Source organism: Spodoptera frugiperda, chromosome 23, assembly GCF_023101765.2.
Source record: "Spodoptera frugiperda isolate SF20-4 chromosome 23, AGI-APGP_CSIRO_Sfru_2.0, whole genome shotgun sequence".
Classification (NCBI taxonomy): domain Eukaryota; kingdom Metazoa; phylum Arthropoda; class Insecta; order Lepidoptera; family Noctuidae; genus Spodoptera; species Spodoptera frugiperda.
Window position 1 is genome coordinate 75371 of NC_064234.1, and position 17100 is coordinate 92470.

General features: G+C 37.0%; 3 protein-coding genes across 21 annotated transcripts in view; 2 read left to right on the top strand and 1 right to left on the bottom strand.

Moving 5' to 3' along the window:
* LOC118267120 (peroxisomal targeting signal 1 receptor) lies at window positions 1–2507 on the top strand. Its single transcript, XM_035580917.2, has one exon. It carries the CDS (start codon window positions 673–675, stop codon window positions 2284–2286), a length of 1614 nt encoding a protein of 537 aa, XP_035436810.2. The 5' UTR covers window positions 1–672; the 3' UTR covers window positions 2287–2507.
* Window positions 2494–4980, bottom strand: LOC118267119 (probable tRNA (uracil-O(2)-)-methyltransferase). Its single transcript, XM_035580916.2, has 4 exons — window positions 4051–4980; window positions 3784–3974; window positions 3467–3703; window positions 2494–3384 (listed from the first exon to the last, which is right to left on the bottom strand). The coding sequence occupies exons 1-4, from the start codon at window positions 4541–4543 to the stop codon at window positions 2518–2520; spliced, it is 1788 nt and encodes a 595-aa protein (XP_035436809.2). The 5' UTR covers window positions 4544–4980; the 3' UTR covers window positions 2494–2517.
* Window positions 4953–17100, top strand: part of LOC118266837 (inositol hexakisphosphate and diphosphoinositol-pentakisphosphate kinase) — a 25150-nt gene continuing 13002 nt past the window's right edge. For 7 of the 19 annotated variants that reach the window (XR_007706792.1, XM_050702861.1, XM_050702862.1 and 4 more), the window contains exons 1-13: window positions 4988–5232; window positions 5582–5608; window positions 7047–7229; window positions 7856–7996; window positions 8071–8161; window positions 8695–8849; window positions 9701–9788; window positions 10175–10379; window positions 11068–11349; window positions 11643–11831; window positions 12164–12270; window positions 14512–14652; window positions 15166–15397. Coding sequence is in view for 18 of the 19 variants with exons in the window: in XM_050702861.1 (XP_050558818.1) it covers window positions 5128–5232; window positions 5582–5608; window positions 7047–7229; window positions 7856–7996; window positions 8071–8161; window positions 8695–8849; window positions 9701–9788; window positions 10175–10379; window positions 11068–11349; window positions 11643–11831; window positions 12164–12270; window positions 14512–14652; window positions 15166–15397 (1946 nt within the window). In the remaining variant the exon portion in view is untranslated. The other 12 variants (XM_050702863.1, XM_050702876.1, XM_050702865.1 and 9 more) reach the window with 11 other exon arrangements.

Sequence of the window (17100 nt, forward strand, 5' to 3'; positions counted from 1 at the left end):
TTGGTCATAAAATATCGTACTAACTACAAAAACATCAGTAAATAATAAAAATAATGATATTTCTGCCAGTATTGGTATTAATAAATGTTTATTGGTGTATTTGGCAAACAATGAAAACTAAAACAACTTAAATCAAACTAGTCGTTATCTATTTATTGAAGCTTTTGTACTTAGTTCGGGTTTTTTTGACTAAAACCAAAAAGTTGAATACCTATCTCAGAAACTATCAAGTCACTTTCGGACCAAGGTCCCCCTATACTTATTATACTCTTTGGACCTCAGGAATAATTTTGTAGGAAATAATTTGTATAATCACAACGAGAGTAATACGTCGAATTACAAGTCACTCTGTAGAAAGGTACCTATCAAAATCTTTATTGATCCAATGTATGTAGAAGAAAGTATCTAGACCGTACCTAGTATACAAATGGCTCCCATACAACAATAGAGATAAAATTGTGACCATGTGAATTTGAATTTTAATATAGCTACACCTACATCAGACAAATCTCGCTCCTAAAATAATATAATTTTTATATAATTGCTGTGTGTGCGTGTGGTTTCTAAACTGGCGATTAAAACGTCAAATGATATTTTGCGACTTGTTTATGTGAACTTTGTACATTTTCATAGTCTTCGAATTAGAATTTCGATACGGATAAGACAGCAAAAATGTCATTAAATAAACTAGTAGGTGGAGACTGTGGGGGGAATAATTCTTTAGTGCAACTATCGAATATTGTGCGTCGTGATGCTGGTCTACCACAACCACTCTCACAAGCTGACAGGTTTGTTAACGAATTCATGGCACAGAATTCGCAGACACCACAAACCTTTAATATGAATACTCTTCTCAACAATTTGCCTCAAGACAAAACTGTTAAAACTACGCCTGGTCCCTCAACATCGTCTTACGTTCCAAATGTCAATACCCACATGAACAGATCATGGACAGCAGGTCCGTCTCCTTCATATATGACACACAGTGTAATGCCCAGTTATCCCATGATGCAGCAACCAATGCTACTCCCGCATGCTAGGACAATGCATCCACATTTACAATTTATCACTGAAGCTGAACTTGCAAACATGTCAAGCGCTGATGTTCAAGCTAAAGCTCAAGAGTTTGTTAACACTATAAAGAATGACAATGAAGTGGAATATAATGAATTCATGTCCTTTATGAAAAAAGTAAGTGCTGGAGAAATTCGCTTAACCGAAGATCCTGGCCTAGATCAGACAGAAAGGAAAATGAGCAAAGAGGACATATTAGAGGAAATGAATGAAAAATACAAAGAAGAGTGGGATAAACTTAGTGATGTTAATAATTACTGGGACTCTGAAGCTGCAAATGGGATTGCTAAAGAATATGCCTTCTCTGAAGGTAATGTTATGTTGGAAAATAAAAGTGCTTTAGAAATTGGTAAGGAAAAATTGAAAATGGGTGATGTTCCTGGAGCTGTCTTGTGTTTCGAAGCTGCTGTACAACAGCAACCTGATTCAGCTGAGGCCTGGTTCCTTCTTGGTACAACACAAGCTGAAAATGAACAAGATCCTTGGGCTATAACAGCTTTGAAAAAATCTTTACAAATTGATCCTACACAACTGGAAGGATATATCACATTGGCAGCAGCATATACCAATGAAAACATGCCGAAACATGCTTACATCTCTTTACTTAATTGGCTAAAGGCCAGTCCAAAATATTCTGATCTTGTGCCTCAAGATATAGATCCAATGAAATTGGATGTCAAGGAGTTGGAGCGTCATGTAAAGTCATTGTATCTTAAAGCAGTGCATACAAATGCTGATGAAATTGACCCAGATGTCCAGAATGCTATGGGTGTAGTGTTCAATATCAGTCAGGAATATGACAAAGCTGTAGATTGTTTCCAGACAGCTTTGATGGTATCAAATGATAATGCAAAACTTTGGAACAGATTAGGAGCCACTTTGGCAAACAGCGACAAGTCAGAGCAAGCTGTAGATGCTTATCGCCATGCCTTGGGTTTGGAACCTGGATTTATACGCGCCAGATACAATGTTGGAATCACCTGTATGAATTTAGGAGCTCACAAAGAGGCTGCAGAGCATTTCTTAGTGGCACTCAACCAGCAACATAAAGCTAAGAGCATGTTTCCAGAGTCGGCTGCTACTGACACTAGTTCTTCAACAATTTGGACAACTTTGAGGATGGTGTGTGCCTTTATGGGAGAACATGATCTTGCAACTTTAATTGATGAGAGGAACTTGACTGAACTGAATAAAGCATTTCAGATAGAATAAAGTTAAGCATTTGGAGTTGGGGAATGAGTTTCTATTGTTTTGTAAATAAATATTCTATTAGACATTTACATATAAAATGTATCCAATTTAAATATAAAGTTAGTCACTGAATTACTAAATCTTCGATACTTTCCATATTATTTTGTAATTTTACAAATTGGGTGATACTATTTAATTTAATGGAATGGGACTGAAAATGAATAAACATTTTTTTATTTTTCTATCTATTTTTTATTTATTATTTTTTACATGCAGAAAACTACAAGTTGAATCACTCAATGGGCAGCCTTGTGGATGATTGTTATAAAACCAGCATGGTTTCTGCTGGACTTTTATAGTGGTTTGTTTATTAAATTTTCTTTTTCTTGTACCAAGATTAACTTCATTTATTGTTTTTGGATATCTTAACCCAACCCTACCAGATTGCACTTCAAATATATTATGGTTATTCTTAAGTAGTGTTTGTATACCTCCACATTCAGATTTCAATATACTTAGCTGTTCTTTAGGTATAAGATGTATCAATTCACTAAATTCTGCAGTTCTTCCTATCGACCAGATGGTTTCTGACTCTGAGCAACCCTCTAGCAAGTATCTACTTATACAATCAACTATTGAATTTACAATAGATTTGTCTATTTGTGTACAATTCTTTACTCTCTCCACTGGTTCTCGGGCTTTAAATTCTTTTTCGATATCTTGTAATGTATTTGAAGAATCTTTATTTATTAAATCATCTATTATATTGCAATACTGTTTATGTTCTTCTTCTAGATATGTCCTATTATTACTAACAAAGCATATTCTTTTAGTACTAGGAATTTTTAGTCTATCTGTGTCTATATTAAAACCACATGTAACACACAACTCTTTTATGTAGTCTAAATAATCATTGTATTGACTTTTAAATGAATTTTTACGCTGATATTTGCTTCCATCAAAATTGTATGCACAACACGGAAGTAGAAAGAAGTTGCATTTATATGAACTCTTAGCTGCTATAACTGGTATCCATGGTGTAAGCTCATCAGAGTGGTTTCCAATAATCCAGTCTATGTCAGGAAATAAAGATGTATCTGTAGGTGTAATAGTTTTTTCCTGTAACAGTCATTATTATGCCATAAAATAAACAATTCGTCAAATATTGTGAGTTTTCTTTGTGAAAATAATTATAAGATACCTGTAATACAACTCCAGGAGGATACATATCCCAAATATTTCTTTTTCGGACATCTATGCCTACACCAGCATGACCTTCCTGGGTAAGTATGTAAACCAATAACCCATTCCCACATCCTAAGTCTACAAATGATTTACTTTTGCTAGATTCATCCTTCTCCCAGAGCAATAAAAGATAAGCTGCTATGGCCACATCTTCATATACAAACTTTGAAGCATCTGTACATTCTGGCCAAATCTGTAATAAATTTAATAAATTAAAAACAGTCTTGTAATAGTTTTTATTATTACCTATTCTAAGTTAATTTCAAACATTACCTTGACCATTTCTTTCCCATATTTCACCTTCAAATCGTTATACTTCTCATAATATTTAGTTTGGGACACCAGTGATAAGGACTCATTGCACATATTAGACTTGGTACTGTGGCTTTTTGACTCAGTTCCCCATTTGATAAGCTGTGGAAGCAATGTATTGCTAAGCCATTTAAATGACTTGGAATTTTCATCTAAAATAAAAAGAGATAATAGCTACATTATCAGTGTAATTGTTTGTTATCAGCTGTTTATAAAAAGATTACAAACCAGTTGTAGCTGTAAGTAGAATGTGGCTGTTATTTAGCTGTATAGTATATGAAAAATGTGGGCATAACTTTTGTTCTTGACTTGAAGGTGTAACATCGTAGAAGGTTATTGAACATTTATCCTTCCATAAGCAAGCAACTTGGTATGCTTGTTTATCAGAGTAGTTTTTAGGAAGCAATTCCATTAGGAGGACTGCAACTTGACCACCATCATCAATGGTGGTATTAGACAATACGGTTTCAACATTCAATTCATTGAGAATTTGAATTTTATGTTGGTCAACATTGTCAATAGTAACAAGATCACTCAGCTGATGTAAAGTTGCTGGCATGATAAATGCAGCACTTTTAGGTTTACAATTACTTTTGAACCAGATTTTGTTGCCCCATAACCTCCTATTAATTACATGAGGTTTTGATAATAATATATTAATTGATTCCCAAAAAGAATCTGAAGTCAACCCAGCCTCTAAAGTTTTTGAAATTTCCGTCATTATTCCAGCGTTTCTTATAAACCAGCAGGAACACTAACTTAATGTTATTATTTTAATATTTATTTTGTATCTTTCGAAACTTTGAAACTTGCTATTCTTATGAATTCAAAATGACATTTATCAGCTGTTTCCTGTTTACGATTTTGGTAGACATGACCACACTGTCACTTGGCTAATGATACGTTCAAAAACGACAAAAACAATGTTCAATAATCAACTAAGATTAACTATCTGTGATCTACTATTCTGCAAGCTTTTGTAATAGAAACACGAGTGAATAAAACATACTTTAGGCCTGATTAAATATTATTATATGATTTGATTAATTCCATTGAGAAACAAAACACTTTCCAAAAAATGTTATCTCAAAAGTTCAGGGTTCAGGATAAAAGATCTCAAGAGATGTGTCACATAATTTTTTTAATTCCGTATGTATGATCTGTGCTGGATATATTTTTGAAAATATTTTTTTGTATTTGTTTTCTATTTTATAATTTAGTTTTCATAATTTTGTATCGGTGTTTAGGATCTGTTTAATGATATTGATAAATTAAATTTTAGAAATAGGCAGGTGTATGTAGGTAATGTCATACACTGAGCTCGAACATGGCTATCAAGGGTTGCGGCAAGCTACTCAGCCCCAATTTTATGTCGGAGATGACGGAAATCTTGTACCGATAAGATCATCAGTAAGTTTACATTTTGAAGTAGATGTTGTTGTTGTCAATCAAACTCGAACGACGTAGATACTTGCAGAGCAATGACCTTTTGCACTGTGGTATGAAATAGAGATAGTGTTATGTAAACTAAAACAGATATAAAATAACAATCCAAACACAAATAGTAGTGAGGTCACTTAAGTGAAACGAATCCAGACTAAATATTAGTCAGCTAATATTGGCATTGTCCATTGTACACTAATACAGCACTGATAACACTTGTGAGCACATAACTGCTTGCATGTTGAGTGCTGGACGGCTAGTGGCTACACTTAATTATCCTATATTGTATGGGCATAATAGATTATAATATTTATAGGTTTACATGCTGACAATGACAAGTGAGGTAATGTAGTATGTTAATTTATGTCAAGTTTATCTTAGTTATCAAGTGTAAAGTAGTGTCAACCAATCGGTGGCAAGGTTGGCTGTGTGCTTATCATATGCTATGATAGGAAACAAGTGTATAGATAGTGTGTGGTGATGGAGTGGCAGTGGCTTAAAGATTGGTGGCGTCTCAAAAGATGGAGGAAGGAGAAGAAGGGCCAGAGTGATGATGACATATGCTATTGTGATGACTGTCTGCCTGATGTAAGACGATGGTGGCTATTGTTATGTCATGCATTATTATATCACTTCATTAAACATTAATTTATTACAAAATTTAATTTTCAAATTTTATTTGGAATTTAAATTTTATGTTGTGTTTGTATAACATGAGTGGCTTCTTTAGCTATTAGCATACTTATGCTAATTTATACTTATTCCAGTGTGTGTAACGGACAAAGACATTAAACATATAGAACTGACATGAAAGGCTTCTATTAGCATGCTCCGGCTAATGTTCCTTTCTAACTGATTTTAATTGCATAAATCCTTCCTCCTGTGCTTTATGGAGGATACTTAAATTGATACTTATTTCAGGATGAATGTTTTATTAATATCTTTGCATCGCTTTTGCAAATTGAATAAAGCAATAACAGTAATGTGTTCCTCGATATGTATTGCAAATGCTTGAAATTAACTTAATGTGTGATGTTCTACAAATAGTGGTATACAGAACTTTTTAAAAGTATTGAAAACACTTTTAGCTGCCCAAATATGAGTATGTAAATATAGATGGACCTACATTTTTACTACTCGATATAGGTACATCTATATTTTTATAAGATTTTATTCATATTTCTGCATGTCAACATAATTATTATTTTAGCTTTTTTCTTACTTACCTTTATGTTTTATTATAAATATAAATTTCAAAATCAAATAAATTCAATAAAACATTCAGAGATATTAGAGAGTAGATATAGTACTCATATTTTATCATACAGTTTATTATCATAACAAGTTCGTTTGTATCAAAACAATAATCTTTACTTCTTTAATTGTTTTTTTAATGATATTGATAAAGTTTAGTTTTTATGTACTGGAATCAAATTAGTAAAATAGCTGTTTAATCTCTTCGTAAATACTTAATCACATTTATTATTAAAAAAATATATTTAATCTAGGTAAGTACCCTTACCTTATTGTGTTGGGCCTATTCTATTGTTCTGTTGTGTGACTACATGATATGGTTAGTCTAGTGTTTACAATTTTGTATCATTCTAGGTTTCTTTGAAAACATTATTTTCTGTAAACTACTTCAGTTGCTTGAAGACTAGTGTAAGGATTTTAATTCATCATTCTTCTAGCATAGAGTTAGTTTTAATAAGTTGTTGGAGTTTCATGCATGATTTATTTGAAAATAATTTAAAGTATTTTGTGTATGCATTAAATAATAGGGCGAGTTGGATCTGTGCGAGTCGCTGGACCCGCACAGCGATGGCGGGGGTAAGAAAGTGGTGGTCGGCGTCTGCGCCATGGCCAAGAAGTCGCAGTCGAAGCCCATGAAGGAGATCCTCACGCGGCTCGACGAGTTCGAGTACATCAAGATGCTGGTCTTCCCAGAGGAGGTTATCCTTAAGGTTCTCCACATTGTCTAACACATCTAGTGGAACAAAATATTCTGTAGACGACGAAATTGGCTGAGTATAAAGAGTTCAATTATTGTGTTGTCATCAAATTACGAATAATGCTTAAAAATGTCTGCTGATGCTTAAGCCATAATTAGTGACAATGATACGTGTATGTTGAAAGTTTGCCGAAACAATTTCTTAAGTAATCAGTAGAAGTACTGTCATGAAGATGTTCCCACATTGAGATTGAGAGTGATACACACTAGATATATTTTGTTTTACTATTTGTCACGCAATTAATCTTCATAACTAACAACTATTAGATCTTCTTCATTCACTTAATTGATCGTTTGTAACACCCATACATACACACATACATGCACTCTGTACTAACATTTACATGTCGTAATGTTTTGTTTCCATTGAATGGCTTCACATACACTAGCTTTGTTTGTGTGGTTGGTGTCAAGTAGCGAATTAGTCAGAAAAGGTTGTATTCATAGTCTTTCACTGTTCGCGCATTCGTGCATTTGGTTGGGGAAAGCGTAAGACGTGGCTGAAGTGCCTGAACTCGTCGTTGTCTCATTTTTATCGATTTTATAATTAAATTAATATAACGTGTCATATGTTTGCAGAAACCAGTAGAGGAGTGGCCCATCTGCGATTGTCTTATATCCTTTCATTCAAAGGGCTTCCCTTTAGACAAGGCCATTCAATATGAGAAATTACGGAAGCCCTATGTTATAAACAATCTTCACATGCAGTATGATATTCAGGTAGGTGCAGTACTGCAAGTAGGTCCAGTTGACGTCAGGTGCGGTTACTTGATACTCGCTCGTATTATTTACAGGATCGTAGAAAAGTATACGCGATATTGGAGGGCGAGGGTATAGAGATACCCAGGTACGCGGTGTTAGACAGAGATTCGCCGGATCCTAAACGTAAGTCCTTATTATGTGTATCAAGTGTCGCTAAAGTATTCCGCGAACTGTGTTTGTCGTCTAGCAAGTTCCATGTTATGTTTTCATGGAAACCATTTAGGTATATGCCGCCATTTCTGAGTATAAGAACTAGTACTGAATAGTTATAAACTCATTTTGGTTGCTTTCTGCCCGAATCAAGATTAAATATTGTGTAGGTATTCTTATTCATTTATTTCAACGGTTTATCAGAAATCGTACGTAAGGCACTGGAAGAAGATTGAAGAGAAATCTTCAATAAGAAACCTACTACAAAACTTTTCTTGACTGTTAGAGAATGCCACTCGGCATTAAGTCTGCCAATGCATACTGTGTACATGAAGTGTTTTGAATAAAAAGAATCTTTTTACAGTAACCATTAGTGAAAAATGCAACAAATTCAATTTTGACTGGTGAAACGTCTGTTTAAGTTTCTGAATCTATCGCAAATAGACAAATGCTTTAGGATCGTTGTTTTTCCAAAATAGGGGATAATAAGAGGAGCATAATTTCAGATCACGAACTCGTGGAGTCCGAAGACCACGTGGAAGTGAACGGCGTGGTGTTCAACAAGCCGTTCGTGGAGAAACCGGTGTCGGCTGAAGATCATAATATTTACATTTATTACCCCACGTCCGCCGGCGGCGGCAGCCAACGACTCTTTCGAAAGGTAGGAATCTAATAAACTGGAATAGTAATTGAAAGACATGGTGTAGGTATTTCTTTAAATAGATAAATAATAGAAATTTCTCTTCTTTATTTTTTGTTTAAAAAACCGTTGCCCCACACTAGGATTTTGTCCTGTGTCGTGGGTGCGTTCACATGTACATGATACTTAGACCCGAAACAACAATTTGTGGATGACACACAGTATTGCTCCGTGCGGGAATCGAACCCGCTATACTTTGTACGGCATCCAGTTGCCCAGTCACTGCGCGAACCATGCAGTCACTCTGAAAAACAGAACCGTAGGATTAATTTAGCAGATACGGCTTGACAATTAATATGACAGAACTCGGTCATTTATAGATTTTCAACTTTATTACAAAAGTATGAGGTTGAAAACCTAATAAATAAATTCACACCATAGCGACCGGGTACTCAATGTCCGGGCTGTCGCTCTACAACAAAGATCTAGAGCGAACTAAATACGCCAGTTGTTTCCAGTACCATTTAACATGACAACATATTTCATTTGTGTGGACTCATGAAGAACATTCAGTCAAAATTTAACTTCTCAAACAAGTATCACGAGGACTTTACCACGCGATATCTTCCTTCAATTTGTGTAATTTATTGACCCACAAGAGCTTAATAACTAAATTAAGTAAGTACTCGTACCATTGCGTGTATACTTATTGTACACTTGGGAGATTTTAGTGTCGACCTAGATATTTACTCAACAATTTTTGACTACAATAGTCACGAGATATTTTTCGTGAATTTTTATAGGTAGGTACCAGTTGGTTCCTATACCTTGTAATAGTTTTAAGTTTAAATGTACATTGTCGCCTTTTGCAGATTGGAAGTCGAAGTAGTATATACTCGCCAGAATCGAGAGTCAGGAAAACAGGATCGTTTATCTACGAAGATTTTATGCCAACTGATGGTGAGTTGTGAGTTGTGATGCTAAATTATATTTTATTGTGATTTTTTTAAAGCTCTTTTTGCTTTGGCATAATGAAAAAGTACTATGGCTTAAACGTAAATACAGCTCTAAGCTATAACGCTTGTTTTAACCATATATTCTATAATTGATGTGAAACTGAAATGTAGTATGGACAGATAGTACATCTAGTTACCACAAAACAAAAAACATCTAGTTACTCTAGTTTCGACTGAATTACAAAAGAATAAAGTTGAAAGTCTATCAATTAAATATACCAAATACCTAAAGCAATGTGAAGTAGCCTGTTTTCTATTTAGGTACTACAGTTTGTACCTTGACTGTAATGTTTTCGTTTTTACTACATTTTATAATGTTTGCACTGGTAGGTACGGACGTAAAAGTTTACACAGTGGGCCCTGACTACGCACACGCAGAAGCTCGCAAGTCCCCGGCACTAGACGGTAAGGTCGAAAGGGATTCGGAAGGCAAGGAGATCAGGTACCCTGTCATACTGTCCAACCAGGAGAAGTTGATATCCAGGAAAGTTTGTCTCGCCTTCAAACAAACTGTTTGTGGCTTCGATTTACTCAGGTAAGTTGGTTTTGATGGAACTATTCATTCAGAATGCTCTTGTATAGTGCTATAGGATATGAGACCTTTTAGCCACTCCCTAAGTAATGAAATTTCCACTCTATGGAAATTATTATGATGTAGCTTTCTCTATTAGACCAATCAATAACTTAGTCAACACTTCAAAATGTGACCTTAATGTCATGGAAATAGAACCTAAATTATCTAAGGTGTGTTCTAAAGTAGTACTTTTGATGTGGGATCGATAGCACCACCATGAAGGTTATGAGTGACGTCATAGCTTTACTTTTTAATTAACCTTGTATACGAAATGGTTTTGGCTATTTCCAGCATTATGTAAATGATTACTTAGGTTTATTAGTCAAAATACTAAGACTATTAGAGAACGCAAAAATGTGTTTTATGCTCGGAGCAAATATAACGTGTAATGTTACACAGTAGCTAAAAATCGCCTTTATAAATAGCACTATTTTTATTTTATGGTAAACAAATATGTATGTACATAGGAATTGGAACTTAAAACGGGATATTTACCATGTTTTTCAATTTTAATGAGTTTCCGATATTTCGGCACTGTTGCAAGCGCCATGATCACGGATAAACTGGAGTAAATGCGTGTTAGTGACCATGTCAGTTTAAAAACTTAAATATGTACATAGTTTACAAAACATACAAATTAACTTTTCAGAGCGAACGGCAAATCCTTCGTGTGTGATGTGAACGGATTTTCATTTGTGAAGAACTCGAATAAGTACTACGATGATTGTGCCAAGATCCTGGGGAATATGATCCTGCGGGAACTAGCGCCGACGCTGCACATTCCATGGTCGGTGCCCTTCCAGCTCGACGACCCGCCCATCGTGCCCACGACCTTCGGGAAGATGATGGAACTGCGCTGCGTGGTGGCCGTCATCAGACACGGGGATAGGACGCCTAAACAGAAGATGAAGGTGGAAGTTCGGCATCAGAGGTATGATACTGGTTTTCATGTTTTCTTGTGGAGCTTGTGATTATTATTATTAGTTATTTTTCTACTGGACTTACAAGTCGTCTTTGTACTGTATCAATATAGGTGGTGTTTGTATCGTAACTGCGTGGTATATAAATCTGTGTTAGCAAAGAATCCAAGATTTTATATTTATATGTTTTTCTCTTTTTTAATCATGTCTATATTAATTTACCACAGAATTCTGCTTCAACAGCATCAACGATGCTCCAACATAAACTTACCTTGAAATACAACAACACCCATATTGTTTACAGATTCTTTGAAATATTCGAAAAGTACGACGGCTTCAAGCGTGGTCATGTGAAGTTAAAAAAGCCGAAACAACTGCAGGAGATCCTGGACATAGCTCGCGCGTTACTCTCAGATATACAGACGAGGCACGCCGACCCTGAGATTGAGGAGAAGCAAGGGAAACTAGAACAACTCAAGAGTGTTTTGGAAATGTGAGTTACCATTCATCGTTTTTGTTTATTTGGTTGATTTACATTACTGGTTTATCTGTTTACCTTGCTTGGTTGCCTTGCAACCTTAGATTTGATGATAAGCAATCGGCTCTGCCAATTGACACACACATTATCAGAGGAGTTACAAGTGTTTTGTTTGAGGCTGTAGTATTACTGTGGTCGAGTAGGCCCCATCGTACCAAAGCATTGCTTTCCAACGTGAACGTGACTTAGCAAGATTTAAGGAATATCAGGAAATTAGAAAAGTAAAGTGCATCTGTGATGAAATGAATGTAGAATGTATAAGTATATAATATACGTTTGTTCCCCAGGTACGGTCACTTCTCGGGCATCAACCGCAAGGTGCAGATGAAGTACCAGCCGCGCGGGCGGCCGCGGGGCTCCAGCTCGGACGACGGTAACGCGCCGCCGCACCACGGTCCGCTTCTCGCACTATACACTGCTTCACTGTGCCATGCATTGGGATATACTAGTACTTATGGAAATTGTTATTGAGAAACTGTGTAATGCGGGTGTTAGAAGTCTTTAAAAATATTTCGGTTGTAAAGATGTACAAAATAAAATTACGCTTCACTTTGCGGAAATACGTACCAAATAATTAGTTCAGTCTAAAAATGTTGATTTATATTAGTAACTAATGATTTCGTTAAGAAATTATATCATTTTCGAATGCTCCTTTTCTGATTGACTTGATATCTAAGTTAAAAGCGAAACAAGAGGAGAAGGTAGCCTATTTAAAGCAAATTTCCTCTCTTCTAAACCTTATATTAATTCTTGGTAAAATTGATTGACTAGTGCCAACATTGCTGCACAAAATTGAACATATATTGATTATGATAAGACACGTTTTGCCACAGTGAACTACCATTATACTTCAGCATCATTGCAATAAAAATAAATATTTTTTATTTATAAATGATCACAATGCATGGTACAGTTTTGTAACTATAATTACCAGCTTAAGTATTGATAACACTACTCGTGTAGAGTATGGTTTGGAGTGTTGCCCCATTGAGAGTTGTGCATAGAAGCTACAGGCAGTTACATTGGCTTTCTAATTAGTAACATTTGGATTAAAGTAATGATATGGTTTGGATTGATATTGTAGAGGTTATTGTTGAACGATTTTCCCCTGCAATTAGTACCTATTATAGAGTTGAGCTTCGTTTGCAAAGTAGAACGTTGATATCGGCACCCTTAGAACACGTTTGCTTTGCGTTTAAAGTAGGTAATCGAAACGAGAACGCGTTCCGCGCTCTGATTGGCCGACGCGAATGAACTAACCAATCAGAGCCCCGAACGTGCTCTCGTTTTGATTACTTTTCGTTCCACGTAAAGCAAACTCGTACTAAGGGTACTGTACCTATACTAATGATGTAATTAAAGAGATTAGTTGATTGTAGACTAGACAAAAACCCACTAGACAGATTTGAGTAATTTTTATTTACAGCTTATTGTCCCATTCATAGACAACTTGTAAGATATAACTAACTTTAAAGTATGATAACGCCGCCCTACTAATTTACTTTAAACAAATACATAGAAACGAATCCTACAAGTAAAATTGCAGCTTAGAGCTATATTACGTTCAGTATAGTCACACACATGTATTGCATAGTTAATTATACAAATGACATCACATAGTTTACGTAACAACTTTGATTAAATAATGTACTAGAAGATAATTCTAGCAATAACACGTGTTTGCCTCGACCTTGTTGATAACATCGTTTACCGAAACGTATTAGCTTTGTCCTGTACACTTATAGCTGTTTGCAAAGCAGTAACTAGCGGTTAAGCATGGCTTTTAAATATACTCATAAACTTACAGAAGCCATTAATGCTTTGTGTAGTTTTGGGATTAATATTGTTATCTATAAATATGATGGAATGTGGGAAACCTTGGATTAATTGTATTGGTTTGTAATTATGTAAATATGTATCAAATACGCCATAATTAAGTGAAGAGTATGGTGATCAATGATGAGAGCGTAAACGTGGGGCAACGGAAAGATATTTTGTTTTTTATTTAAGAAGAGGCTTTGCTCCATCTATGTTACATTTACAGGGCAGACATAAAAAAAATATATTAGAGCTATATTATAGCTTAGGTAGTAAGTAAATTCAGTTTCACATATAAAGTCCGGAACACATTGTTGCACTGGAACACTCCCACTACAATTTTAGATGCTTTTGTAATATACAACACTGTTACTCACTTTCAAACACATTCTCTGTCACCATAGTCTAATAATTTAGTTATATGAAAAAAGAGGTACCTAATTTTCCAATCTATTTGAAGTAGTTCTCCAAATCTCCAGGACCTGTAAGGGATCGATGGTTCAAACCGAATAGGGCTAAATAATAAGAAAATAACTATTCTCATGCTTTCCAGGACGTAAGTATTAGGCAAATATTGAAGGCAATTTTTATAGCATAGGTATCCTATACTACGATACTATTGCCCGAATACTCAAACGCTACTCATTTTTAACACGCTCTCAAATGTAGTACTGTCACTATCAATTCTTTATAAAATGACAGAGATAGCACGATATTTAAGTATAACTTAAAATTGAGTAGCGTTTGAGTATTCGGGCGTAAATGTAGTACTAGTCTACATAAAATATAATGTTGTGCTAAAATGATCGTTGTATAGTAGGCGGTGGTGGCGAGCCGTCGTTAGTGCTGATCCTGAAGTGGGGCGGCGAGCTGACGCCGGCGGGACGGATACAGGCTGAGGAGCTGGGCCGTATGTTCCGCTGCATGTACCCCGGGGGACAGGGGCGGCATATACCCGGTATGTATACACTGGTTCATTTAATTTATATCTGCTTTTCTTTATTTGGTTTACACGTTAGACACCGATTTATTTCTCAAAGTGAAAAAGTTACTTTTTACCAATAAGAATGATAATTTGGGAATTGATATTTTTTTAAGACAATTGTACCTTTAGTACAAGTTTGCTTTACGATTAACGAAAACGAAACTGATTAACTGGCACGAATGAACCAACCAATCAGAGCGCTGAACGTTATCTCATTTCGATCTCGTTAAGCGTAAATCAAACTCGTACTAAGCTCTCTGAGTCGACGATAGAATCCTTGCACTAACTTTTAACCTAGTTTTGAGATCGTCTGTTGAACAGTGTAACTTATTAGCTTTTTCTATCTTCTATACTCTAATATTTATAATATGATAATCATCCTGAACACATTCTATTCTCTAAAATTGCAAACTAAACAACACCAGCTTTACATTCAGCCCAAGTCAAAACAACAAAAAATTAATCTTCAAATTGCCTTATCTTTAGGTGAAGGTGGCACCCAAGGTCTTGGTTTACTCCGCCTACATTCAACGTTCCGCCACGACCTGAAGATATACGCGTCGGACGAGGGTCGCGTACAGATGACTGCAGCTGCCTTCGCTAAAGGATTACTTGCGTTAGAAGGGGAACTCACTCCGATACTAGTGCAGATGGTCAAGTCTGCTAACACGAATGGACTGCTCGATAACGACTGTGATTCTTCTAAAGTACAGAATATGTGAGTATGTGTTTGTTTGTAAATTTTATTTAATTAAAAAGTTTAACTGGTGTGTTCTAGGTACGTTGGTACTTTGTCACACAACGTACATACACTTTTTTATGACGAGCTGACGTATCACTAGTGTTGGGTAAATAGCCGGCTACTTTGAGTTATTATCGATTATAATCCATTAATAGCCATTAATAGCCTAGCAATGGATGATAACCCTGCTATTAATGTATAGTTAGAAAAATAAATGCTTTTTTTTGTTTTATTGTAAAATCTGTGGGTGTAAACATAAATTGGGTGCGTGTACGCAGTGTGATTCAACATATTGTTATTGTTTTTATTTATTTTCACTATTTGTATATGAAAAAGTGTTAATAATAAAATAAATAGGTACACATTTTTCGGGAAATTCAGTTTTGTTAATTTAGAGATCCAATACTATAAAAAAGATAATTACTATTAACACATCGCTTTGTGATTTAACCATCTACCTAATTAATTACTTGACTTAATAAAGCGAGCTAAATAGGTAGGTGTATTTTTACCTATAAAATAATTTTAACCGATACGTAAAAATGGAAGGTACATTAAGTAAGTTAGTTATTAGCTATTTTGAGTCGATAGTAGGTAACATGCATGCGCACTTCCGACGTTTGGCTCCTAAGTTGGAACGGCCGGGGGCTGCACTTAAGCGGCTCCTGCCCAACCTCGGGGGGCCAAACGCCTCCTGCCGGAGGTTGTATGCGGGGATCGTGCGGTCCATGGCCCTCTACGGCGCCCCTGTGTGGGCGCGGAACCTGATGCGGCGCCCAGCTCGGGCGCTGCTCACGTCCCAGAGGGTCATGGCCATCCGGGTGATTCGCGGATATCGCACGATCTCCGGAGAGGCGGCGAACCTCCTTGCCGGACTATTGCCGTGGGATTTGAAGGCAAAGGTGCTTGCGCGCGTTTTCTGTTTCCGCGCCGACGCGCGTCGCCGGGGCGAAACTCCGCTGCCGCGCCAAATTAGTGCGTGGCGGGACGAGCTCCGGCCCGATCTCATGGCGGAATGGCAGCAACGACTGTCGCAACCGAGGGCTGGGCTCGCTGTCATTGCAGCGATAAGTCTCCTCTTTGAGGAGTGGCTTGAGAGGCACCACGGCGTCCTCACCTACCGCCTGACGCAGGTGCTTACCGGACATGGGAGTTTCGGTAGGTTCCTGTTTCTGATTGGGCGGGAGGAAACGCCCGGGTGTCATCACTGCGAGGACCGCCCGGAGGACACGGTGGAGCATACGGTGGCGGTTTGCCCTGCGTGGGCTGAGCACCGCCGTGTCCTCAGGGATGTGGTCGGTGACGGTGACCTCAAGCGTCCGGCATTGGTTCAGACCATGGTGCGGAGCGAGGGGGACTGGGATGCCGTCTCCTCCTTCGTCGGCGAGCAAGGGTAGCTCGCCGCCCGACCAGAACCAGACCCGTGCGTGTGGCGCATCGCGTTCCGCGCGCGCCTCAAAGAGCCATCAGACCACCACAGATGGGGCCCAGTAGGGGTGATGCCTGATCCGGAGTTGCGGACTACCTAGCGGGTTTACCGGAGCTCCGGTTCGAAATGCAGGAGTAGGAACGGGTGGTTTTTTGTCAGTAAGAGTCTTACACTCCCTCTCGCCTCACCTAAGGCGAGAGAAGTTATTGGATGATTTCCCCCGGCCAAGTGCGAGTCGGACTCGCCCATG

Bases quoted from the DNA above. Each gene is read 5' to 3' on its own strand.
- LOC118267120 (XM_035580917.2), top strand. From the start codon at position 673: ATGTCATTAAATAAACTAGTAGGTGGAGACTGTGGGGGGAATAATTCT.
- LOC118267119 (XM_035580916.2), bottom strand. From the start codon at position 4,543: ATGACGGAAATTTCAAAAACTTTAGAGGCTGGGTTGACTTCAGATTCT. The intron at 3,975-4,050 runs GTTTGTAATCTT...TTTTTATTTTAG, and splicing joins TCTACTTACAGCTACAACTG to ATGAAAATTCCAAGTCATTT. The intron at 3,704-3,783 runs GTAATGTTTGAA...AATTTATTACAG, and splicing joins ATGGGAAAGAAATGGTCAAG to ATTTGGCCAGAATGTACAGA.